This window comes from Taudactylus pleione, unplaced genomic scaffold, assembly GCF_031769625.1.
Source record: "Taudactylus pleione unplaced genomic scaffold, aTauple2 ptg000548l, whole genome shotgun sequence".
Classification (NCBI taxonomy): Eukaryota; Metazoa; Chordata; class Amphibia; order Anura; family Myobatrachidae; genus Taudactylus; species Taudactylus pleione.
The window spans coordinates 1,605,388-1,630,854 of record NW_028284950.1 but is presented as its reverse complement, the minus strand read 5'-3'; the positions used below and the strand labels follow the sequence as shown (position 1 = coordinate 1,630,854).

Here is a 25,467-nt window from a genome sequence, read left to right as displayed (position 1 = left end):
AACACTAGGTAAACTTTGATAGGTAAAAAAAAAACCCCATGTCTTTTACATTGAAACATTTGATAAGCATATCGCAGATAAATGCAGTTTTATACCTGTCCTAAAACACACCCTGTCCCTTCACCTGACAATTAGTTTCCCAGATCAGTATCCAGAATGATCCCACTTAGATGAACAATGAAACATTCACGGTTTCTAGGATTACACAATATGAAATGTAAGCATCAACCATGATAAAAAAATAAAAAATAAATATAAACTTATAAAGGATACAAGAATCCCAACTTTTTTTTTTTTTTTTTAAATGGAGCACACCTGCATCCTACCCAAACTTTTACCATGACAAACAAGTATATCTGTAACTTTGTCACAGGTTGTCTTGTGGTACAGGTTGAGTCTCCCATAACCAAAATGCTTGGGACCGGGGGTATTTTGGATATCGGAATATTCCGTATTTTGGAATATTTGTATACCATAATGAAATATCTAGGGAATGGGACCCAAATCTAAACACAGAATGTATTTATGATTTATATACACCATGTACACACAGCCTGCAGGTAATTTTATACTATATTTTCAATAATTTTGTGGCTCAAAGTTAGTGTACATACATGAAATTCATTTGTTTCATATACACCTTATACTCACAGCCTGAAGGTAATTTTATACTTTATTTTTAATAATTTGTGCCTTAAACAAAGTTTGTGTACATTGAACCATCAAAAAGCAAAGGTTTCATTATCTCAGTCATGCTAAAAATATTCCGTATTTCGGAATATTTGGATATGGGAGACTCAACCTGTACAGGGAAATGCAATGCTTTTGTAAGACCACTATTGGCATGTTCTAACCTGAGTGTGTGAACCAGACATGTAAACAGTAACAGCAGAAAATAGTGCGAGGCTGTACATGTAACCGGTATATTCATGGAAAAAAATGCATCTCTGCCCTCTCCAGTGCTAAATATAAATGTATATAAAAAGGAGAAATGCCAGCTTGCATGATACAATGAATTAAAAAACAAAACTTTTTAGCTCACTGAAAACATTTTAAAATTGACAAAGTGAATTGGTAAATAAAAAAAATAAAATAATAACAATAATTAATACGAATTGAAAACAGTTATTTCATGCTGAGTGAAGAGACACTGCTACAGTAAACAATACTATCTGGTTAACACCAGAAATAAACATTTAATTTAGATCACAATGTCATGGGGTTAGTAATTATCAATCCTGATTTTATCTAATATCACAGTTGTGCATGTTGTCATACAAAATGATTTACCAGGCTATCCTGTTAGGGTAATGCTTTAGCTGGTTATGTAGTCATTTGGCTTGTGAACTTCCTTTTCTTAATGCCCTTGAAAATATCTTTTGACTAAGGTCTTATTAGGCTACAGATTTGTCCACATACACTTTTCCTGAAATCGTGCCCAATAGCTTTATTTAGTAGAGATGAGCGTTTCGGTATCTTCCCACCAAGTTACGAGGTGTCCGTGAAGATGACATTTTACCTCGCTCTAAGATCCGAACTTGGCAGGAAGATCGAACCGCTCAGCTCTACTATTTAGTGTGCAACGGACTTCGTGACTTAGCTGTGCTAAAACACTAATCCTAAGTACCAAGTACACTCAAAGACGCAAAATTAAGGAAAAAGTGGCAAAATGGAGGTAAAAGTACACAATCTCTGATAAAACAGATCCGATATGAGTAAGTTGTGCCTTGCATTGTGTTATGCTTAATCTGCGACCGTACACCAATTCCTTTGCTCATAGTGTACTAGGTAATTAGGATTAGTATTTTTGTAGCAAAGATGCAACAATGAGGAAAAATTTGCAAAATTGAAGGAAAATGTATGCAGCCTGTGGAAAAATACAGATCCTATATGAGTGACCTACGCCATGCATCATTATGTTTTATCTGCGATTTTATACTAATTCCTTTGTGACAAAATGAACTAATCCTAAGTACCTAGTACACTAAATGCAAACAGAGGTGATGGAAAAGTAGCAAAATTAAGGATTTTTGCGCGCCATATAAAAAGGGATAGATGTACAGTATAAAGACATCTGTGTATTACCATATTTTATGTCTATTACTATAAGCTAGCAATAAATGCAGCTCCTTTAAACTAAAAGCAAGAATCGCTATTACAGTATGTCACTGCTGCCAACCACGGTTAGTTCCCGTTTAACAACGGAGTAATAAAAAAGGAATAGCTTACCAAGCATCAAGGGCTGAACCGCATGCATAGAATGCTGCATGTCCTCCATGACTGCAATCAGATGGTTGCCAAAATGACTGCTCCAACAGTTTAAGGTCATTGCCAGTCTCCTATTCTATATAATTGTAACCAGTGATTTGGATTTCACCATTGTACAGTATATATACACAACTAAGGTAAAGGCGACAGATGTTGTACATGTGAATATTGCTTACAAGAACTGGATATCGCAATGTCGACATTGGAATGTTCAACATGTCAAAAGGCACCATGTTCACATCTGAAATGTTGCAATGTGAAAGGTCAGCATTTTCAGAATGCAGACAGTGAGGGGGCCACCGATGTTAGAGTTAGGCAATAGGGGGAATGTGTTAGGGATAGGGGTAAAATGCTCACACATGCTGGTCACATGGCTGCAGGGACCTGGAAGATGCCGCTGCAGAAGCCACTACTGCCAAGACATGGTAAGTGACTGCTGGGTCACCGGGGATGTTAGGTCGACATTCTGAGATGCTATGTGCCAAGCATGTCAACATTTTGGCCATGTCGACCTAACATACCACATCCCGTTACAATAAATCACAAACTGACTATCTGGAAACTAATCAGACAAATTTTATTTTTATAACAGCCACTCATTTTATTATCAGACGTGGCAGTAACATAGTAGCAAAGGATGAGCTCACTGGTTCAACCTGCAAGCATCACGCGCATATAACACTTCTGTTTCTAATAAGAAACCATAACGGTCTTTCTAAATCTGGTGATGTTATATCAGTGTATATTTTGTAATTGTGACAACTGCAAACTTGTGCCACAATCTATAAAACAGTTGTGTGTGTTGTATGAATGGTCGACCATTATCTTGTCGACATTCATTAGTTCGACGTGGTTGAACTGTCAACATGCAGTATATTGACATACTTAGCATACCAACAGTGGCCATGTCGACATAATAATTTCTACACAGATGTCTCAGCAGCGGTGTTCCAGTGAGTATTCTATCCCTAATACCCAAGTTTCCCCCTAGTGCCTAACCCTAATTTCCGCTCCCGTAGCCTAACCCTATCCCTCCTGGCAGCGCCGAACCCTATCAGTCAGCGTCGTCAGTTCACATATTTCCATTCTGGAGCATTTCGGCAAGCTGAACCTTGTCGACAGCCTCAGGGTCTTTACATCCTTTAACAACAGAAGATATAAAATGTGAGGAAAGAAAAGATCTTTTTTTTTTTTTTTTTTTTTAATAATTTCTCTGTGCTAGATGTAAAACATACTACTGTCTGGTATAAAGTGTACTGAAATAAAAAGAGAACAGTCTGGATTAGGTAGTCACAACTGTAACTTCAAATGGCAGAAAAAGGTATACTATATTGCCCAATATTTAAATGTAGTTACGTTGTAACCGTCACAAAGTCATATACACAAAAAGGTTTGTATATTTCCAGTTCTAATATGTATACCGCTCAAAAGGAAGAATTCCACCATGACTTTCTTCTTGCAAAAAAAAAATGAAAAAACGTGATACTTTTCCTAGTGGTTAAAAAGCTTTATCTTTTTTTATCTTTCTTTTTTTTTCTTTTAAAGGTAAGATAATGTCACACCACTATGTTTAATATGAGTACAAGTGAAATCTAATAGCTAAAAATATCTGAAGATGGAGTTAAATCTGCTGCAATTTTAAGTAGTCTCTAATCATCCAGAAATCTTCAGCAGGAAAGCAATGCATAGATCCAGTTACCCAAAGCACAGGGAAAGTGTTCACATCTGCTGCGACAGCTGAAATGCTTTCAACTGCTTCAGGTACCATCCTGGTGCCTCTGGGCTATTTTTCCCTGTAGAGTGGTGGTCATAGCCATAGGCCACAGTAAGTTCCTCATCCTGCTCCACAGCTGCAATGGTTCGGATACATTTGATAGATCCAAACCGGGGATGGACAAACCTAAACAAGATTTATAAAATCCTCAAACACTTATATTACACATCTTTATCTCTACTGATAAATAAGGGAATTTCCACATGTGCCCACCTGGCAGGGTAGGAAGCACAAGGCATTTTCTTTTACTCTCAGAAGTAAACAGTAAGCAGGGAAGAGTTTACTTATAAATTTAAAATCTTATTAAAATCACTGAAGCAAACCCATTAAAAACAGGACTCATACAGCCAGTCATAGTTTGCCGTCGCTGGCTATGAAAGTGAGTAATATAAACAAGCCATCATATCTTTACTTGTAATTTCTAATGGTCTTTAAAAAGGTCATCTTTGTTTCCAACAGGAAATGTGACATTGTAAATAGACAACTAGTATGGGGACAAAACATTCATCGGTTTCAGAATTGTCAGGTGGTAGGAAGGTTCACACTTACGTGTCATAGATGCAATTAGGGGCGAAGGAGTGGTTGGCCTTGTGTCCCAGGGATGCACAATATTTGTTAGTCATATTGTAAGGCTCCGGCACATCGATTACAGTTTCATCATCTAAAGAAATTGTGTTGCCATTCAAAGACCAGTCTCTACTGTCAACCTATTGATGAAACCAGAAAAAATATGTAATATATTTGTATTGTAAGTTCTGCTGTTGGCATGAGCAGAGCTCTGCCTCTTTGAAAGTCACAAGAGGAATTAGCTCATAAAGTCCTTGCACATTAGATCAGTGAAATCTAGTCCTGATTGGCTGGCTCAGTGTAGTATAGCCCATCTAATAGACTTGCCATCCTGCTCAAATCTCCACTAGGTGTGTGCAGTATTTTGCCTCAATATAAAGAGTAGTGTTCTTTGTTTAGACAGACTGACCAGGGGTAAAGTCTCCTATTGGACCGGGGAAGAACTGCATAAGTAATTAGAGGTCTCCGCTGGCCTTGCTATAAAGTTCACTTGTACAGTACTTTTCCTGTACAAAGTGATTCCAAACCTTTAGAGCCATCTGGTACACATATGGCTGCCGCTGGGCTGACCAGTTAGCGCTGAGTGCCAAAACAGCTGGAGACATAAGTCCTGCGTCCTCACAAGACGTTTCAATAGTGAAGCAGTTACTACGGTCATTTATATATTGCTATTTTAGCAAACTTGTAGGGGTATTCAATATGGGAGCGAAAACTCAGTTTTTGCGTTAATATCGCACCTATGACGTCATTATCGCAGGTTTTAGTTTTACATCGTATTCAATTTCAAAGACTTTTCGCAGGTTCTTTGATAAAAAACGGGGATAAGTTTTCACCATTGAATAGGTGTTGAAAAAAAGTGCAGAATTGGGATTTAGGGGTGCAGGCTTAAAAAAAATAGCCTGCACCCCTGGGAATGACATTTAAAAAAGAACTGTGTCAAAAAAAGTTTTTTAAAAAATAGGGACACCCCAAAAAATTTATGTAAAAATTGGGGTGGAAAAAAAAAAATGGGAAAAAATCGTTTAACAATAGGGAAATAGGTTCAGGGCTATTCTGCAAGTATGCGGCAGGTGTTTTCTAGAATAGATTTATAGCGGCAGGTGCACAATTGCAGAATTTTTAAAAACTTACTTTAGGGACATGAAAGTATGCTAGTACCCATTTTCATGTACCCCAAATTTGATGGGACCACTTAAAAAAACTAAAAAAATAAACTAAGTGCTCTTCTGCAACACTTCTTCAATGTCGGGAAAAAACACCTGCTGCGGCTATTTAAATCCCTGACTTTCATTTAAAGGCTAAAACGGGGGTACCCATAGTGATCCCCCATGTTTTTACAACTTTAGGGGGATTCCTACAATTTTTTTAAGGAAGATTTTGTAACTTTACGCAAAGCCCACTTCGCAGGCTCCCGTTTTCGTTAGTTTCATATTGAATACGGGGATAAGCGGGCGCGCGCCCGATACTTTATCCCAGGTAAAAGCTCCGATATGAAACGTAAACTTCGACAGCGAAGTTTACGTTTCATATTGAATTCCCCTCTGAGTCTTGAGATTTTTAGCAACAATGAGGGGAATTCAATATGAAACGTAAACTTCGCTGTCGAAGTTTACGTTTCATATCAGAGCTTTTACCTGGGATAAAGTATCGGGCGCGCGCCCGCTTATCCCCGTATTCAATATGAAACTAACGAAAACGGGAGCCTGCGAAGTGGGCTTTGCGTAAAGTTACAAAATCTTCCTTAAAAAAATTGTAGTAATCCCCCTAAAGTTGTAAAAACATGGGGGATCACTATGAGTACCCCCGTTTTAGCCTTTAAATGAAAGTCGGGGATTTAAATAGCCACAGCAGGTGTTTTTTCCCGACATTGAAGAAGTGTTGCAGAATAGCACTTAGGTTATTTTTTTTTTCGTTTTAAGTGGTCCCATCAAATTTGGGGTACATGAAAATGGGTACTAGCATATTTTCATGTCCCTAAAGTAAGTTTTTAAAAATTCTGCATTTGTGCACCTGGCGCTATAAATCTATTCTAGAAAACACCTGCCGCATACTTGCAGAATAGCCCTGAACCTATTTCCCTATTGTTAAAACAATTTTTTCCCATTTTTTTTTTCACCCCAATTTTTAAATTAATTTTTTGGGGTGTCCCTATTTTTTACAAAAACTTTTTTTGACACAGCTTTTTTAAATGTCATTCCCAGGGGTGCAGGCTATTTTTTTTTTAAGCCTGCACCCCTAAACCCCAATTCTGCACTTTTTATCGACACATATTCAATGGTGAAAACTTATCCCTGTTTTTTATCAAAGACTTTTCGAACCTGCAAAAAGTCTTTGAAATTGAATACGGTGTAAAACTAAAACCTGCGATAATGACGTCATAGGTGCGATATTAACGCAAAAACTGAGTTTTCGCTCCCATATTGAATACCCCTGATAGTGTGTGCAGCACTCTGAACAACATCTCTCATATTTTTACCCATACTTATTTCTATACTACAAATTCTACATACCTCAATATCCACATACCTCATAATTATATTATTAGTACTTCATTTATTTTAAGAGCCTAATTTTTGAATTGATATTTGTTTCAGCCTAAATGTTTTTATAAAAGACCTAAACACATACTATGCATACTCAAGCAAGAAAAAGGATAAACAGGAGAGCTCATAGATCACACAAATTTACATAATTTTATCAATTTTCATGTAAAATTTGCCTGTACTTAATAAATATATTATAAGAACCAAGTTTATCACAGTACCGATTATTTATGTGGACAGCAGCGCACAGACACATCTCTAATACAATACTGTATATTCTCGCCAACCCTTCCCGTTCCCTACTTTCCTTGTGTGCGCCCTTCAAGACAAATCCATACATTTCTATTCATATCTCTGAGTGATCAAGAAAGGGATCACATTGATCTGTGGCAGCCGCAATACCTTCTTTCCCCACCCGGATACCTCCCAATCCCTGTTTTTTCTCCTCCCTCATAAAATAGCGCGGATCACACACTACCATAAAAAAAAAAAAAAAAAAAAAAAAAGGGAGAGACAGATAATAAGAGATATGGTAAGAACGTACCCTTGTTATCTCTCTTTCTTCAAAGTCCATAGGGTCTCACAGGTGTCGACCTTGGAGTATAGGTTGGGAACCAAATCCGGGCACCACGCAGTTAAAGCTTTCAGCTCCCAGGATGCACTGGGTCCGCTCTCCCTATAACCTCGCCCCCAAGTCAGAGGCACCTCAGTTTGTAAGTAGCCAAAGGAGGAAAGGAAGAGGGAGAAGATTGGAATACTCAAAAATCACACTCACAGAGAAGGAGATGGGAAACCGGTGACCAGTAACACAGCCCATATGAAGCCAGGTGCGTCAGGGCGGCTACCCTGTGGACCCTATTGACTTCGAAGAAAGAGATAACAAGGGTAAGTTCTTACCATATCTCATTTTCTTCAGGGTCCACAGGGTTGCCCTTGGGGATGTCCCAAAGCAGTCCTTATAAGGGTGGGGCCGCTCCTGTGCTGAGAGGAGAATCCGTCGCCCAAAAGAAGCACCGACAGGAAAAGAGATCCAATGCATAGAACCTTAGAAAGGTCTGAACAGAAGACCACGTGGCCACCTTGCAAGGCAGAACAGCCGAGGCGCCACAGCGAGCCGTCCACGAGGGGCCCACAGCCCGAATAGAATAAGCTTCACCAGAAACAGAAAGGCCTTCCTATGTGTAGGCCCCTGAGATAGCCATACAAAGCCATTTAGCCAATGTCTGTTTATTGACCGGCAATCCTTTCCTGTGAAATCCATAGACCACAAATAAGGAGTCCGATTTCCTGAAGCAACTTGAACGGACCACGTAAATCCTGAGAGGCCGGACCACAGTCAATGAGGCCACCCCAACTGAGAGGTCTGGAGACTGAAATGTCGGTACAATAAGCTCCTGAATAATATGGAACTTAAAAACCACTTTAGGAAGAAACACAGGGCAAGTGCGACTCACAACCCTGTCTTGGTGAAATATCCAGAAGAGGGAGCCACATGAGAACGCTCCCAATTCAGACACTCTTCTGGCATATGCAAACGCCATAAGAAAGACAGTCTAAGCCATAAACCACGTAAGGGCTATCAAAACTAGTGGTTCAAATGGAGGACCCAGGAGGGCACAAAGAACCACTACCAAATCCCAAGGAGCCCCTAGGGGGGAATAAAGGGAGGTAGAATCCAGAAAACACCCTGAAGGAGGATCTGGATACCCGAGAGTGGAGCAATTCCACATCCGAACCATACTGACAGTGCAGAGACCCGCACTTTCAGGGAAGCCAGGCGGAGGGCTAGACCCAAGCCAGCAGGAAGGAATGCCAGAACTTCTGGAAATCGCTACAGGTACGATACCATAAGAATTATGTATGCCACATTCTGTGGTAGATTCCAGCAAAAGCTGGCCTATGCGCTCTAAACATCCCGATGATGACAGAGCCACAGAAGCCTTAGGACCACAGTAGGGATGCAGTCATAGACAAACTATCCAGGTCCAGGGAAAGGCAAGGACCCTGAGACAACAGGTCTGGATATTGAGGCAGCAGGAACGGAGTGTCGATGGAGAGACTCCAAAAATCTAAGTACCAGTGACGTCTGGGTCAATCTGGAGCCACCAGCAGGACAGTACCACCATCTCGATTGAACTTCCGAAGAGCTCAAGGAAGACCGAAGGAAACAGGTACACAAATTGGAAGGTCCACTTCACTGACAACGCGTCACCAAAGGTTGCTTCAGTACCTCTAGTTCTGGACCCAAACAGCGGCAGTGTGTGATAGAGTCAGGAGGCCATGAGGACCACCCTCCGGAAGGTCCCCTCTGCTCACTAGGAGTTGAAATGTCTCTTGGAGAAGAGGCCAGTCCCCGGGATGCACGTCATGACGGCTGAGGAAGTCCGCTTCCCAATGGAGAACTCACGGAATGAACACTGCAGAGATGGCCGGGAGGAGACCCTTGGTCTAAGTCAGAATGTGTGACATTACTGTCATTGCTGCCCAACTACGAGTGTCTCCTAGATGTAAGCCACTGTTGTGACATTGTCGGACTGAACCTTTACAGGTTTACTGTGAAGTACAGTGCCTTGCAAAAGTATTCACCCCCTTTGCATTTTTCATGTTTTGTTGCCTCACAACCTGGAATTGTTTGGAGGTGTGCATCATTTCATTCACAGAACATGCTTACAACTGTGAAGTTGTGTTTTTTTTTATATTGTAAATCAAACAACATTTAGGACAACATAACAGAAAACTTCAGCGTGCATAACTATTCACCCCCTTAAAGTCAGTACTTTCTTGAGCCACCTTTTGCGGCAATTACAGCTGCAAGTCGCTTTGGATAAGTCTCTATGAGCTTGCCACATCTTGCCCCTGGGAATTTTGCCCATTCCTCAAGGCAAAACTGCTCCAGCTCCTTCATGTTGGATGGTTTCCACTTGTGAACAGCAATCTTCAAGTCTGACCACAGATTCTCAATTGGATTGAGATCTGGGCTTTGACTAGGCCATTCCAACACATTTAAATGTTTCCCCTTAAACCACTCAAGTGTTGCTTTAGCAGCATGCTTCAGGTCATTGTCCTGCTGAAAGGTGAACCTCCGTCCCAGTGACAAATCACAGGCAGACTGAACCAGGTTTTGCTCAAGAATATCTCTGTATTTAACATCAACCATCTTTCCCTCGACTCAAATCAATTTCCCAGTCCCTGCTGCTGAAAAACATCCCCACAGCATGATGCTGCCACCACCATGTTTCACTGTGGGGATGGTGATCTTGGGGTGATAGGATGTGTTGGGTTTGCGCCACACATAGCGTTTTCCTTGGTGGCCGAAAAGTAAAATTTTAGTCTCATCTGACCAGAGCAGCTAACTCTTTTTTTTATCACTAAGTAATGGCTTTTTTCTGGCCACTCTTCCATAAAGCCCAGCTCTATGGAGTGTATGACTTATTGTGGTCACATGCACAGATACACCAGTCTCTGCTGTGAAACTCTGCAGCTCCTTCAGGGTTTACCTTTGGTCTCTGTGCTGCCTCTCTGATTAATGCCCTCCTTGCCCGATCTGTGAGTTTTGGTGGGCGGCCCTCTCTTTGCAGGTTTGTTGTGGTACCATGTTCTTCCCATTTGATGATGATGGATTTGATAGTGCTCCGGGGGATCAAAGATTTGGATATTTTTTTTTATAGTTCAACCCAGAATTGTACTTCTCAACAACTTTGTCCCTGACTTGTTTGGAGAGCTCCTTGGTCTTCATGGAGTGATGTCTCTTGCTTAGTGGTGTTGCAGCTTCTGGGGCCTTTCAGAAAAGGTGGTTTTTATACTGACAGATCAAGTGACACTTAGATTTCACACAGGTGGACCTCATTTCACTAATTATGTGACTTCTGAAGGTAATTGGTTGCACCAGAACTCTTGAGGGGCTTCATAGCAAAGGGGGTGATTAAATATACACATGCCAATTTTCAGAATTTTATTTATAAAGATTCTTTTTTATATATATTTTTCTCATTTCACTTCACCAAATTAGACTATTTTGTGCAGATCCAACACATAAAATTCAGATTAAAAATAAATTACAGGTTGTAATGTAACAAAAAAGGTAAAAAGCCAAGGGGGGGTTAATATTTTTGCAAGGCACTGTGTTAGGCCAAAATGAGGGCCCAAGACAACTTGAAGTTCCAATAAGTTGATTGGCAGGGCGGAATCGACAGACGTCCAACTGCCCCGAAAGGAGTGCGGACCGGTCACTGCGACCCCAGAGACTGGCGTCCGTTGTAAGGATTACCCTGGATGAGATGGCTATAGCCACCCAGATAGAGACAGATGCACCTCCGGAGAGAGCATCATCGTCTGAACAGTGATCCGATGGAGAAACCCATTCAATCTGGAGAGGATCAGTTTTTGCAAAGGCCTGGAATGGAACGGAGCATATTCCACCCTTCTGAAGGTAGACACCCTGGATGCCAGAACCCGCATTACAGAGTATAATGACACTTGTTGACTGTGGAGACATCCACGCACTCGTAGTTGAAGAGTGGAGATCTTGTCTGACGTCAGAAGGATTCTCCAATTCTGAGAATAAAGCAGGGCTCCCAGATGAATCATACCCTGTGAGGGATTCAGGGAGGACTTTTCCCAGTTGATTTACCATTCGTGCTTGTGAAGGAAAGCAATGGTTAACTGTAAATGGCTTTAAAGTACCTTGGTGATCCTGCTAAGAGCAGGAGGCTGTCCAGATACTGGAGTAGTCGGATACCCTGAACAGGTGGGCTGTCATAAAAGCCATAAACCTGGTAAACCCCGGTGAGGCTGTGGACAGTCGAAAGGGCAGAGCCCGAAAATTGGAAGTGTTGCTGTGGCACAGCAAACCTGATCTAACGCTGATGAGAGGGCTCTATAGGTACCTGTAGGTACGCGTCCTGAATATTCAGCGATACCATAAAGTCCCCAGGCTCCATAGCTCGAATGATGGAGCGTAGGGGTTCCCTCCTGAACCTAGGCACCTTTAGAAATTGGTTCAGGGATTTGAGATAGAGGATATGCCAAGGAGGACCATTCGGCCTCTGCACCAGAAAGAAAGTAGAATAACCAGTCCCTCGCTGAGATAGTGGGGCTGGCATAATTACCCCTGCTTACTGCAAGGACTGTATAGTTTTCTGGCTTTGTAAGGCATTGTTCGGTTCTGAAGAAGGGCCTGTGTAGCAAAACATGCGGGGAGCCCGTCTGAGCAATGAGAGGGCATACCCGTGAGAAACTTCAACTCTTACCCAAGCATCCGTGGTGACTTGACACCAGCACTGGGCAAACTGAAAAAGTCAGTATCTCACTCTGGGATCCGCCAGATGAAGACCTGTCCCATCAAGCTGAAGGTTTATCCTTAGGTTTAGAAGCAGGGTGTCTGGATGTCCAGGTCTGCTCGGTACCGGGTATGGCGGCCCTCGTGGAGACTGGCCTTAAGTCTTTTTGTCCTCAGGAACAGCCTAAACAGATTTAGTCCGAGGCCTTGTAGTGGGAGTAGCTGAAGGAGGAAATTTGCAGTTAGTGATACTGCCAACATTGCTACAATCTTGTTGCTATCGGAGTCCACCTATGCCTTCCATGAGCGCAGCCATAGAGTATGGCGGCGTATACAGTCGCAGCCGAAACCCTGAAGGCTAGGAGACTGGCATCCAATGTTGTTACTCCAACATATGAAACTGCATTTTTTATGTGAGCAACAAAAGACATCTGATCCCCAGAAGTTTTTGAGGGAAAAAGCTCTACAAGTGCATCAGCCCAGCACTCAATAGCTTTAGCCAACCATGCGATAGCCATGGTTGGACGGGCAACAGTCCCTGAAAGCGAGTATATTGATTTCAGGCAAAGTTACCACCTACGAATCTCCTGTAGAATCCGTCAGGGCAGGAATGGGAGGCGTAGCAGCTCTCTTAATCAGACGAGTAACGTGAAAATCTATCCCAGGAGGTGATTAATATTACTTGTAATGACCCTCAGGGAATGGGAAACATGAGGCCAAACGCTATTGTGATACCTCTTATCTGGCGATAGCCAGCCTCCCGCCATGTTATCCACCCGCTGGTCAGAGAAGGGGAACACAGCCGAAGACACTTTAATGCTTAAACTGAGGGTGATTTGATTTAGGTGCAGGATCGACATCCTCTATAACTAGGATGGACTTGACCACCAGCACCAAAGCAGGGATATTAATACTTTATTTAGGCTCCCCCTTGTGTGAGAGGGATAGGAGTCCGATACATCATCCAGTTCACCCTTGGCTGATGATCTATGTTTATTATGCCATTTTGTGTTTCACAGAAACGACATCCACCCAGGGTGGCTGTTATGGTATACCCTGCAAGGGAAATGACAGACTGTTGTGGTACCTGAGGGGACTGCATGTACTGTGAAAAACCCCGGTAGGGAGCGATAGTCTGTGTCACAGGGGTAAACTGCAAGAACTGCGAGATACCCTAAGAGGGAAGGGTAGCATGTTGAAGTAACCCCAAGTGGGCTACAACTATGGGGGCCGCCAGGCGATCCGCAATGGAGGCCAGGGTCTTGAGAAAAAACAAACCGCCCAAGGGGGGTCCTTTAAGGGCCCCGCACCTAATGGCACCTTAGACATAACCTTCCCTGAGTCAAATCCACCGTACTCACATCTGCAGCACATGACTTGCTGGATAGCAAAAATATGTGCAGTATCGTGCTCTATTACCTGGTCAGACATATCTGACCAACAATCATTGTGGAAATATCAAGTAGCGCAATACTGGTCCTGACTGCCGCTAATATTAGCTGCAGGGACCCACTATTAGCGTATGCAACTCACAGTTCCACCTAAAATATGGCAACGAGCAGTATGCAACAGTATGTGACCAAACTCACAAATATTGACAAGTATATATATGTGAGGTCTCAGAACCACCCTAAGTACACCTGTATTAGGGCAGATTGCAAAGAAAAGGGATAGATATACACTGACAGATGAGAGAAAAAGCACAGACAGTCAGCGCTAGCATAAGTTGCATACAATGCAGAAATAGATATATATATATATATATATATATATAAAATACATTACATATAATATACCGCAAATGGCACTACATTCAACTGCCCAGATTCAGGGGTCTCTTTACTAAAGCAGTGTTAGGAGACAGAGTGGCAAGTGATAAGGTGCCAGCCAATCAGCTCCCAACTGTCATCTCACAGGCTGTATTTGAAAAATGACAATTGGGAGCTGATTGACTGGCACCTTATCACTTTTCACTCTGTCTCCTAACACTGCTTAGTAAATAGACCCCTCAGTGTCTGGGGAGGCTATAGCGCTGTGTACACTAACCCAAATGGTGAGGTACGCAGGGGGACTGGACCAACTGCCGTCCTAGGAGTTCTCTGCTGCACCATAGAGATAAAATGACCGCCTGGAGACCTCAGAGGAAGCATGGCCCACATAGGAAGCAGCTCAGGGACGCCAGACCATACACTGGAAAGGCACGCTGAGCTGAGGGGAGGAGCCACTAACAGGGAAGGCTGCCTCCCCTGGCTGGCTATTAACCCCCGGGACGCCGGCTTCCCGCTGCCGAACGTTAAGTCCCTGGTGGTCTAGTGGACACGTGGGGTATGTGAGGGGCCCGCCACCACTACCAGCGCCACTGGTGTGTCCCCAACAACCGGAGGCAATGGACTGCATAAATGTGTGGATCACCGCAGTGATCCGCGACCTTACTTGTTCTCTGTCGATCCGGCAGCAGTCCTGGGTGCCCGCAGAGTCCGGATAGCACAGACTCTGGGGTCCCGCCGAGATCCCCAGATCTGTACTGGCATTGCGGTGCCGGCAGGATAAGAGAGTGGCAGCTTGGACGTCCAATGGACAGTCAGACGCTGCCGTTCTGAAGAGACCAAAAGTAAAAGAAAAATGTTTAACTCATAAAATATAATTAAGCTTAGGGGCTGCTAATCAGCCTCCCTGCGCAAACGGTGACCAACTGCGGCACCAACTCAAACTGAGGTGCCTCTGGCTTGGGGGCGGGGTTATAGGGAGAGTGGATCCAGTGCATCCTGGGAGCTGAAAGCTTTAACTGCGTGGTGCCCGGTTTTGGTTCCCAACCTATACCCAAAGGTCAACCCTGTGGACCCCCTATGGACCCTGAAGAAAATTGGGTAATTGAATATTCAGATCTTTCTCTGCTTCTTGTGTCATGTTGAAGATTTCTGAAACTTGTGCAGTTGATGGGGGAAATGTAACAACCTACGAGAAATGGCATGTTGTAAATTGCGCACATACTAGAGGCTAAGGGCCTGATTTAGAGGTGCAAGCTAATGCTACCACGACTGCATCTTTTTCTGCAACATGCCTGCATCTGGCTAGCCACCCCAGTTAGCAGCCAGAAATGACCATTGAAATTGATTCTCTCTGTGTCCAAATTCATTCTGGAGGCTTTCGGCGAGAACAATGGAGTCACATGCGCAGTGCGACATGAGCGCAAGTGCAGACTTAAAACATTGCCCACTTGTGGTGTCCAACATCGACACTGCAGTCACCTCTGAATCAGGCCCTAAATGCCTAACTAGAACACTGACTTTTTCAAACACTAGTTGTGACCAGAGATTTCAAATGATCTCAATACAAAATTGTGATATGTAGTAAGCAATGAATCCGCAGCGCGACCACGGAGTAGGTAAGTCGAGGAGAGGGAAGTGAGGAGGGTGCAGGGGGGAAGGGAGAATTTTGCTATGGGCCCCCCTAGGTCTAGTTATGCCCCGGCTTCCTCATGTTTTCTTTTAACAAATCTCCCCTGAAGTCAAGAAAGAAGAGTGCAGGCCCAGGAGCCAGCAGACAGAACCTTCTTCATTTGTACACAGCCTGAAGAGAGAGACCACATAGAACTAGGACCAGCATATATAGCACCCTGTTCCAAGTGCAAAAGATCTACCACCTCTGTAAATGTTCCCTATCAGTTCATTGCTTATATGTTTGCACAAGTTTCTTCCGGATACTCCGATTTCTTTCCACAATACAAAAACACACAGGTGAGATAACTGGCTTCAGACCTAAAATATTTTTTACCCTAGTGTATGAGTGTCCATGTGGCAATAAATATAGACTGCATACTCCACTGGGGCAGAGACTGATGTGACTTTGTGTGTGCTATATAAATAACTTCAGTAATAAATAAACTTATACCATTAGCAGATGGCAAGCAGGTAAAGGCCATGAGGATGGAAGTTGTGAACCTCTGTGGAGTAGCTCACAAAAAGGGCCACTCTGCAGAGTCAAAGGCCTTTGCAGAATAAACAGTTACCATCACTTGCTTCCACCTGCTTTATGGCATCATGCAGAGCATAAAGGTAGTATACACTTGTCCGATGTTTATCAGTGTAGACCTACTATACCAGGAATAATGTACGTCTAGTTTAGCTGTTGTGACAAAGTTTTAAAATAACTGTCTGCTGGAGTAATAAGGTTCTTGAAGACCTAACCAAGATTGGGTTCTTCCCAGATTTTTGAATAAGAGCTATTGTGGCATAATTGGGAGAGGTGGTGGGCATCTGCATCTAGTGCTTCACTAAGGTCCACAAGAGGCTTCTAAAAGCAATTAGTCCAAAAATTAAAGTTGCGAAGTTGTACAGATTGCAGATAGGTCACAGCAAAAATGTGGTGGAAGGGAATACAGATACAACTAATACTGTCTGTGCTGTTGTACTACAAAGCTTGTAGGTCAGTGAGCTCATTTCTATTATGTGGTGTTACTGAGGAAATAGTTAGGAGTACGCATGTCCTTATAGAAGTAGGTAGTTGAGAGCACATATGTCCTTGTAGGGGTAGATAGTTGGGAGCACGCATATCCTTATAGGTGTAGATAGTTGGGAGCACGCATATCCTTATAGGGGTAGATAGTTGGGAGAATGCACTAATAGGGGTAGCACAAAAGTAATTTGACCAGCATTAGCTACAGAACTCATACCTCTTGATGCGTAATCCGAACTCCATTATAAAAGGTCATCACAGTATGAGGCCCAGCGACTGTTTTAGCATAGAGACCTTCTCCAGCATTGGAAATCAGAGAGTCTGCTACATATACTCTAGAAAACAAAGCAATCAACTTCAGTTGCACAAGTCCAAAATTAAGAAATGACTCAAGAAACTATAAACAATATTTTGTCAGATGGAGATTTTATTTAATACACACATACATACATACATATATATACATATAAACACACATATATATATATATATATATATATACATACATACATACATACATACTTATATATATATACACACATACATACACTACCGTTCAAAAGTTTGGGGTCACTTAGAAATTTCCTTATTTAATGCACTGTTTATTTTTTCAATTAGATAAGATAATATTAAATTAACACTCTATACACTGTTAATGTGGTAAATGACTATACTAGATGCAAACGTCTGTTTTTTAAAGGACTATCTACATAGGTGTATAGAGGCCCAATTCCAGCAACCATCACTCCAGTGTTCTAATGGTACATTGTGTTTGCTAAGAGCGTTAGAAGACTAATGGATGATTAGAAAACCCTTGTGCACAGCTGAAAATGGGTTTGCTTGTTAGAGAAGCTATAAAATTGTCCTTCCTTTGAGGTAGTTAAGTATCTGGAGCATCACATTTGTGGGTTCGCTTAGACTCTCCAAATGGCCAGAAAGAGAACTTTCCTGTGAAACTCGACAGTCTATTCTTGTTCTTAGAAATGAAGGCTATTCCATCCGAGAAGTTGCCAAGAAACTGAACATTTTGTACTACTCTCTTCAAAGAACAGCACAAACAGGCTCTAAACAGGAAAGAGAAGTGGGAGGCCCTGGTGAACAACTGTGCAATAAGACAAGTACATTAGAGTCTCTAGTTTGAGAAATAGACGCCTCACAAGTCCTCAACTGGCAGCTTCATTAAATGGTACCCGCAAAACGCCAGTGTCAACGTCTACAGTGAAGAGGCGACTCCGGGATGCTGGCCTTCTAGGCAGATTGGCAAAGAAAAAGCCATATCTGAGACTGGCCAATAAAAGGAAAAGATTAATATGGGCAAAAGAACACAGACATTGGACAGAGCAAGATTGGAAAAAAGTGTTATGGACAGACGAATCGAAGTTTGAGGTGTTTGGATCACACAGAAGAACATTTGTGAGACGCAGAACAAGTGAAAAGATGCTGGAAGAGTGCCTGACGCCATCTGTCAAGCATGGTGGAGGTTACGTGATGGTCTGGGGCTGCTTTGGTGCTGGTAAAGTGGGAGATTTGTACAAGGTAAAAGGGATTTTGACTAAGGAAGGCTATCACTCCATTTTGCAACTCCATGCCATACCCTGTGGACAACGTTTGATTGGAGACAATTTCCACCTCCAACAGGACAATGACCCAAAGCACACCTCCAAATTATGCAACAACTATTTAGGGAAAAAGCAGGCAGCTGGTATTCTGTCTGTAATGGAGTGGCCAGCGCAGTCACCAGATCTCGACCCCATTGAGCTGTTCTGGGAACAGCTTGACCGTATGGTACGCAAGAAGTGCCCAACAAGCCAATCCAACTTGTGGGAGATGCTTCAGGAAGCGTGGGGTGAAATTTCTTCAGATTACCTCAACAAATTTACAGCTAGCAGCTAGAATGTCAAAGGTCTGCTATGCTGTAATTGCTGCAAAAGGAGCATTCTTTGACGAAAGCAAAGTTTGAAGATCAAAATTATTATTTCAAATAAAAATAACTTCTAACCTTGCCAATGTCTTGACTATATTTTCTATTCATTTTGCAATTCATCTGATAAATAAAAATCAGCTTTCATGTAACACACGAAATTGTCTGGGAGACCCCAAACTTTTGAATGGATAGAGATACATATATACACACACAAAGAAACAAGATAAAGAGAATCACCCCACGGGGTGAAACAATGCACGGAACTGCATGTCTATGTCTTCCTGGCGACGGGAGCCGAGCCCCGAAACGTTGAAGCAAAGTTGCTTTTATACTGATCTGCAGTGCCGTGCATTGTTTCACCCCGTGGGGTGATTCTCTTTATCTTCTGTATACACCATTTTAAAGGCACGCAGCAACAATACCAGCTCACATTTGGAGTGCCAAACCGACATGTATGTATGTATGCATGCATGCATGCATGCATGTATGTATGCATGTATGTATGTATGTATGTATGTATGTATGTATGTACAGTCAGGTCCATAAATATTGGGACATTGACAGAATTTTCAGATTTTGGCCTCTATTCACCACCACAATGGTTTTGAAATGAAACAAACAAGATGTGCTTTAACTGCAGACTTTCAGATTTAATTTGAGGGCAATTACATCCAAATTGGGTGAACGGTGTAGGAATTACAACAGTTTCAATATGTGCCTCCCACTTTTTAAGGGGCCAAAAGTAATGGGACGATCAACTCAAAAGCTGATTTCATGGACAGGTGTGGGCTATTCCCTCGTTATTTCATTATCAATTAAGCAGGTAAAAGGTCTGGAGTTGATTCTAGGTGTGACACTTGCATTTGGAATTAGTTGCTGTCAACTCTCAATATGAGATCCAAAGAGCTGTCACTATCAGTGAAGCAAGCCATCATAAGGCTGAAAAATCAAAACAAACCAGTCAGAGAGATAGCAAAAACATTAGGTGTGGCCAAATCAACTGTTTGGAACATTCTTAAAAAGAAAGAACGCACCGGAGAGCTCAGCAACACCAAAAGACCACGGAAATCAACTGTGGTGGATGACAGAAGAATTATTTCCCTGGTGAAGAAAAACCCCTTCACAACAGTTGGCCAAATCAAGAACACTCTCCAGGAGGTAGATGTATATGTGTCAAAGTCAACAATCAAGAGAAGACTTCACAAGAGTGAATATAGAGGGTTCACCACAAGATGCAAACCATTTGTGAGCCTCAAAAACAGGAAGACCAGATTAGAGTTTGCCAAACAACATCTAAAAAAGCCATTACAGTTCTGGAACAACATCCTATGGACAGATGAGACAAAGATCAATTTGTACCAGAGTGATGGGAAGAGAAGAGAAGGAAAGGAACTGCTCATGATCCAAAACATACCACCTCATCAGTGAAGCATGGTGGTGGTAGTGTCATGGCGTGGGCATGTATGGCTGCCAATAGAACTGGTTCCCTTGTATTTATTGATGATGTGACTGCTGACAAAAGCAGCAGAATGAATTCTGAAGTGTTTCGGGCAATATTATATGCTCATATTCAGTCAAATGCTTCAGAACTCATTGGACGGCGCTTCACAGTGCAGATGGACAATGACCCGAAGCATACTGCAAAAGCAACCAAAGAGTTTTTTAAGGCTAAAAACTGGAATGTTATGCAATGGTCAAGTCAATCCCCTGACCTGAATCCGATTGAGCATGCATTTCACTTGATAAAGATAAAACTGAAGGGAAAATTCCCCAAGAACAAGCAGGAACTGAAGACATTTGCAGTAGAGGCCTGGCAGAGCATCACCAGGGATGAAACCCAGCATCCGGTGATGTCTATGCGTTCCAGACTTCAGGCTGTAATTGCCTGCAAAGGATTTGCAACAAAGTATTAAAAAGTGAAAGTTAGATTTAGGATTGTTAAGTTTGTCCCATTACTTTTGGCCCCTTAAAAAGTGGGAGGCACATATAGAAACCGTTGTAATTCCTACACCGTTCACCTGATTTGGATGTAATTACCCTCAAATTAAATCTGAAAGTCTGCAGTTAAATCACATCTTGTTTGTTTCATTTTAAAACCATTGTGGTGGTGAATAGAGGACAAAATATGAAAATTCTGTCAATTTCCCAATATTTATGGACCTGACTGTTTGTATGTATGTATATATATATTACAATGTTACATACATACACACACACATACACACACACATAGCAGGTAAAATAAGTATTGAACACAACATGTTTCTTCGTAAATATATTTGTAATGGAGCTATTGTAATTAAATTTTCACCAAATGTCAGCAACAACCCATGCAATCCACACATGCAAAGGAATAAAACCATAGATGTCCAAAAATTAAGTTATGTGTAATAATGTGAAATGACACAGGGAAAAAGTATTGAACACATGAAGAAATGGAGGTGCAAAAAGGCATGGAAAGCCAAGACACCAGCTAAAATCTATCAGTAATTAGAAAGCAATCCTGCCCCTTGTCAGTGCAAATTAATATAAGATGGTTCAGTCCCAACTGATGGCTTATAAAAAGGTGTCTCGTTACCAATTTCATTACAATAGCCCCATTACAAATATATTTACTGAGAAAAATGTTGATGAGTTCAAGACTTATTTTACCCGCTGTATGTACGTATATGTATATTATAAATATATAGTAGTTGTAGGTATAATGCACTCACATTCTGATCTTATGATTGCTGGGGTGCAGACTTCAAGTAGTGATCCAAGGATAAACACCTTCATACTACTCCATATAGAAACAGATCAGAAGGCACTCACCACACTTGCAAATAAAAGTTTTTGTGTTTATTTAAGCATTTTCACGGCTTCAGGGGTCGATGTTTCGGTCCACATTTTGGACATTTGTCAAGACTACCATTAAGACATTACATCACCAAGCAAAGGAGTTAGCATGAAAGTGCTTAAGTAAATACAAAAACTTTATCTGCAAGTCTGGTGAGTGCCTTCTGATCTTTATATACCATAGGAGGGGAATACCCAGTCGTCTTCAGTGATCATTGGGACAGGTACTGCCAAGTAAAAGGGAGTGGTTCCTCCACAACATCGAATACATCAGGGGCAAATCTCCGCCCTCTTTAATTGGTATAAAATTAGCTGTTGCCAAGTAGATGCAGTGCTCAAATAAAGCGTTGAGTTCAATTTCGCCAATCTCAGTCTCCAAGTCTTCTTTTTAGGTTTAGTTAGGTTAATGGTTGAGTTGTAACTGAACAATAAATATAATTTGACAATACAAACTGGTAGCAGAGTTTTTGCCATCTTAAAAAAAAAAAAAAAGATACAAAACGGTCCCAGGGATTAGGACAGTCATTTTTGCAAAAGTTATTAAATAGACGTAGCATAACATACCGAAAAATTAGGAAATTTTAAAAGGATATTTAACTTTTAGTTTTTGCTACAGTATATTGCCTACCTAGGCTCGCCAGATCCCATGCGACTCGGCTTGCGCCAATCGTCTTTTACACCCAAAATTGTGTCTTATTCGCAAATGGAGACAAACCACTTCACAAGACTGCACTGATAAATTTAATATGCAAAACTTGTGCATCTTTGTGCGACTGAGTCTGAATCTTTATATGAAGTGCTACCCTGCAGCGGCTGCAGCTTTTTTCCACACCAAATTCCATTGTGCTTCGTATACAGACTGAGTCACACACAGATATACAAGTGTCACATATCAAATTGATCACGGCAGTCTAGTGAAGGGGTTTGTCCCTTCCGATTAAGATGCATTTGTGTGTGAAAAATATGCTTGGCGCAAGCCAAGTCGCATTGGACCTGGCGGCTCACTCGCGCCAGGCATCTCGCGCCGCAAGATGTATTAAGGCCAAGTGTGTGAGGACACATCTGTAGGTGTGAAAGATAAAACAACATTGCTCTACATTGCATTGTAAATGGACATAGTTATAGATCTCATCTCTTAATAATTAGGGCATACAAAGTGGAGTGAAAATATAGGTTTAGTGTCATTTTAATATACTTGAGTAGACTGCCTCAAATGATCACTAAAAGTAGTTAACATATAACAAGATTACCAGAACTGAAGATATTTGGTCTGGAGGAAATCATGCCTTTCTATGACCAACAAGGTCTATTGAAGGATTTTAAAAGTGGAGATGAAGCTGGTGTGTAAGTGTATTGTACAAATTCTAAATTCACACAACACAAATATAGTACCCTTGAAAATGGCAAATTACACTGTCCCAACACTCACCTGGACTCTAAACTATATCCTCTTCTCTGTATTACTTAAATCTGTAATTCCCCTGTATTCACCTGGAGCCTAAAATCCCCCCTGTATTCACCAGGACTCTATAGTCTGTAATCCCCGCTGTACTCACGTGGAGCCTAGACTCTGTATTCACCTGGACCGTAGAATCTGTAATCCCTCTATATTCACCTGGATCCCAGTAATCTAATACCTCTATATTCACCTCAAACCTAAAATCTGTTATCCCACTGTATTCACCTGGAGCCTAAAATCCCCCCTGTATTCACCAGGACCCTATAACCCCCCTGTATTCACCTGGACCCTAGAATCCCCTGTAATTACCTGGACCCTAGATTCTGTAATCCCCAGTGTACTCACCTAAAATCTGGATCCTAAAATCTGTAATCCCTCGATATTCACCTGGAGCCTAGAAATCTGTAATCCCTCTATATTTACCTGGAGCCCAGAAATCTGTAATCCCTCTATATTCACCTGGAGCCCAGAAATCTGTAATCCCTCTATAGTCACCTGGAGCCCAGAAATCTGTAATCCCTCTATAGTCACCTGGACCCTAAAATCTGTAATTCCTCTGTATTCACCTGGAGCCTAGAATCTCTAATCCTCCCTGTATTCACCTGGACCCTAGAATCTCTAATCCTCCCTGTATTCACCTGGACCCTAGAATCTCTAATCCTCCCTGTATTCACCTGGACCCTAGAATCTCTAATCGCCTCTATATTCACCTGGTCCCTAGAATCTCTAATCGCCTCTATATTCACCTGGTCCCTAGAATCTATAATCCCCCTGTATTCCCTTATAGAATCTGTAATCCTCACTGTATTCCCCTGTACACTAGAATTTATAATCCCTTCCCACACCATTCATGGCCACAAACCTTTTGGAAAAGACACAAACTGCTTCACTACTGAAGATGTTATTGCTTTTTTTCCTGAAGATACAATATTAGTTCAGAGAATTACATCCATATAATAAATGCATTTTGCCCTGGTATAATTAAACTTCCAAGAAAGGGAAAACAATCTATTAAAAAAAATGAGAAGCAAGTTTAAATAAAGGCATTTGACCAAATCTGAGATACTAGAATGGACATGCACTAATGGCACAGGGATCTCTGCTTGGAGGTGCGGCTAGGGTAGGAGATAACCAACTTCCTGAATAGCTAATATTAGTCCTACATTAGTACTCTAGCTCTCACTGTATGTCAAACGTTTGCATTAATAACATGTGTACACAACCATACATTACCTGTTACACGTTATTAATGCACACGCATGAAGTACTCACACCGGGAGCTGGAGTTTTTCATGTATTACTAATTTGAATTTTTTTTTTTTTTACAGACTAATAAACTCACTTTTCTGCCTCATAGGGGTCAGGATGCATCGGACTCGTAGAAATACAGAACGAAGTAGATCTATCAAACGTATAATTTTTACCTACAAAAGAAAATAACAACATTTGTATACAGATTTGTAAATGTGTTCATTAAATGCTACAAATAAAAGATAATATGTTAAAGAAAATATGACCCTAAATTGTATTTTTTTTATGACTCGAAGGTCTATGTTGGTGCAAGTAAATCAGTTTGCAGAGCTCACCATTCAGTACTGTAGTCAGTAATTGTCTGTTCTTACCCATAATCCCTTTATCTCTTCCTTGACTTTTCCTGTCAGTTTTATAGTGTGGCTTTAATCTAATCCTCTCACAAAAGAATAGCTTGCAGGCATGGAGTAACGGAGAGATATTTATTAACATTCCTTATTTACTAACATTTATTCACATATCGCCAGCATATTCTGTTTTTTGTGTGCGCTTTACAATTGCGGTAAATGTGTGATGTCACTGGAGGTGGACTAAGAACATAAACATTTGAAAGCAGAAAGGTAGCAGACACAACCCCATAATTTTGCTTGTAGCATGCCCTGAGTGTTACAGAAAAACGTGTCTAGCCTACACACTTCCTCAATGCCAGACTTAATTAAATAACATGTTACAGGTTTTAGACACTTTAAAGGAAAGCCCTGATAATGACATATTTAACTGTTAAATAAAACTGATGCTGGTGTTTCATTACTCAATACTCTAGGTAATAATTGTGCGTGTGTGTCTTTTTCATAAAAGTTCTATAAATGAGATTGAGGAGAGGAAAGAATGTAATAGGGTGCTCAATAGTTAGCGGGTGACCACAGACCTGTATTAGTGTAAATGGACAGCATTATTAGGTACTCAGCAGCTGTTATGCTATACATACAAAGGGGTGGCTTTTTTCTTTTTTATAAACCACCCAGGCACATTAATTTGGGAAGAGGGGACACAGATAAAAACATAAATAAAGATGACAGCCTCTCTCTTCTGTCTAATTTACACAATACA

At 41.5% G+C, this 25,467-nt stretch overlaps 1 protein-coding gene across 1 annotated transcript in view; it reads right to left on the bottom strand.

The window, feature by feature from the left end:
* Positions 1-2,301: 2,301 nt before the first annotated feature.
* SETD7 (SET domain containing 7, histone lysine methyltransferase) overlaps positions 2,302-25,467 on the bottom strand; it is a 48,125-nt gene continuing 24,959 nt past the window's right edge. Inside the window, exons 5-8 of the mRNA XM_088451451.1 lie at positions 24,449-24,530; positions 17,103-17,220; positions 4,592-4,749; positions 2,302-4,168 (exon numbers count right to left, since the gene is read on the bottom strand). Of these exons, the coding sequence (XP_088307577.1) occupies positions 3,988-4,168; positions 4,592-4,749; positions 17,103-17,220; positions 24,449-24,530 (539 nt within the window). The 3' untranslated portion in view covers positions 2,302-3,987. The remainder of the gene's footprint in view (positions 4,169-4,591; positions 4,750-17,102; positions 17,221-24,448; positions 24,531-25,467) is intronic.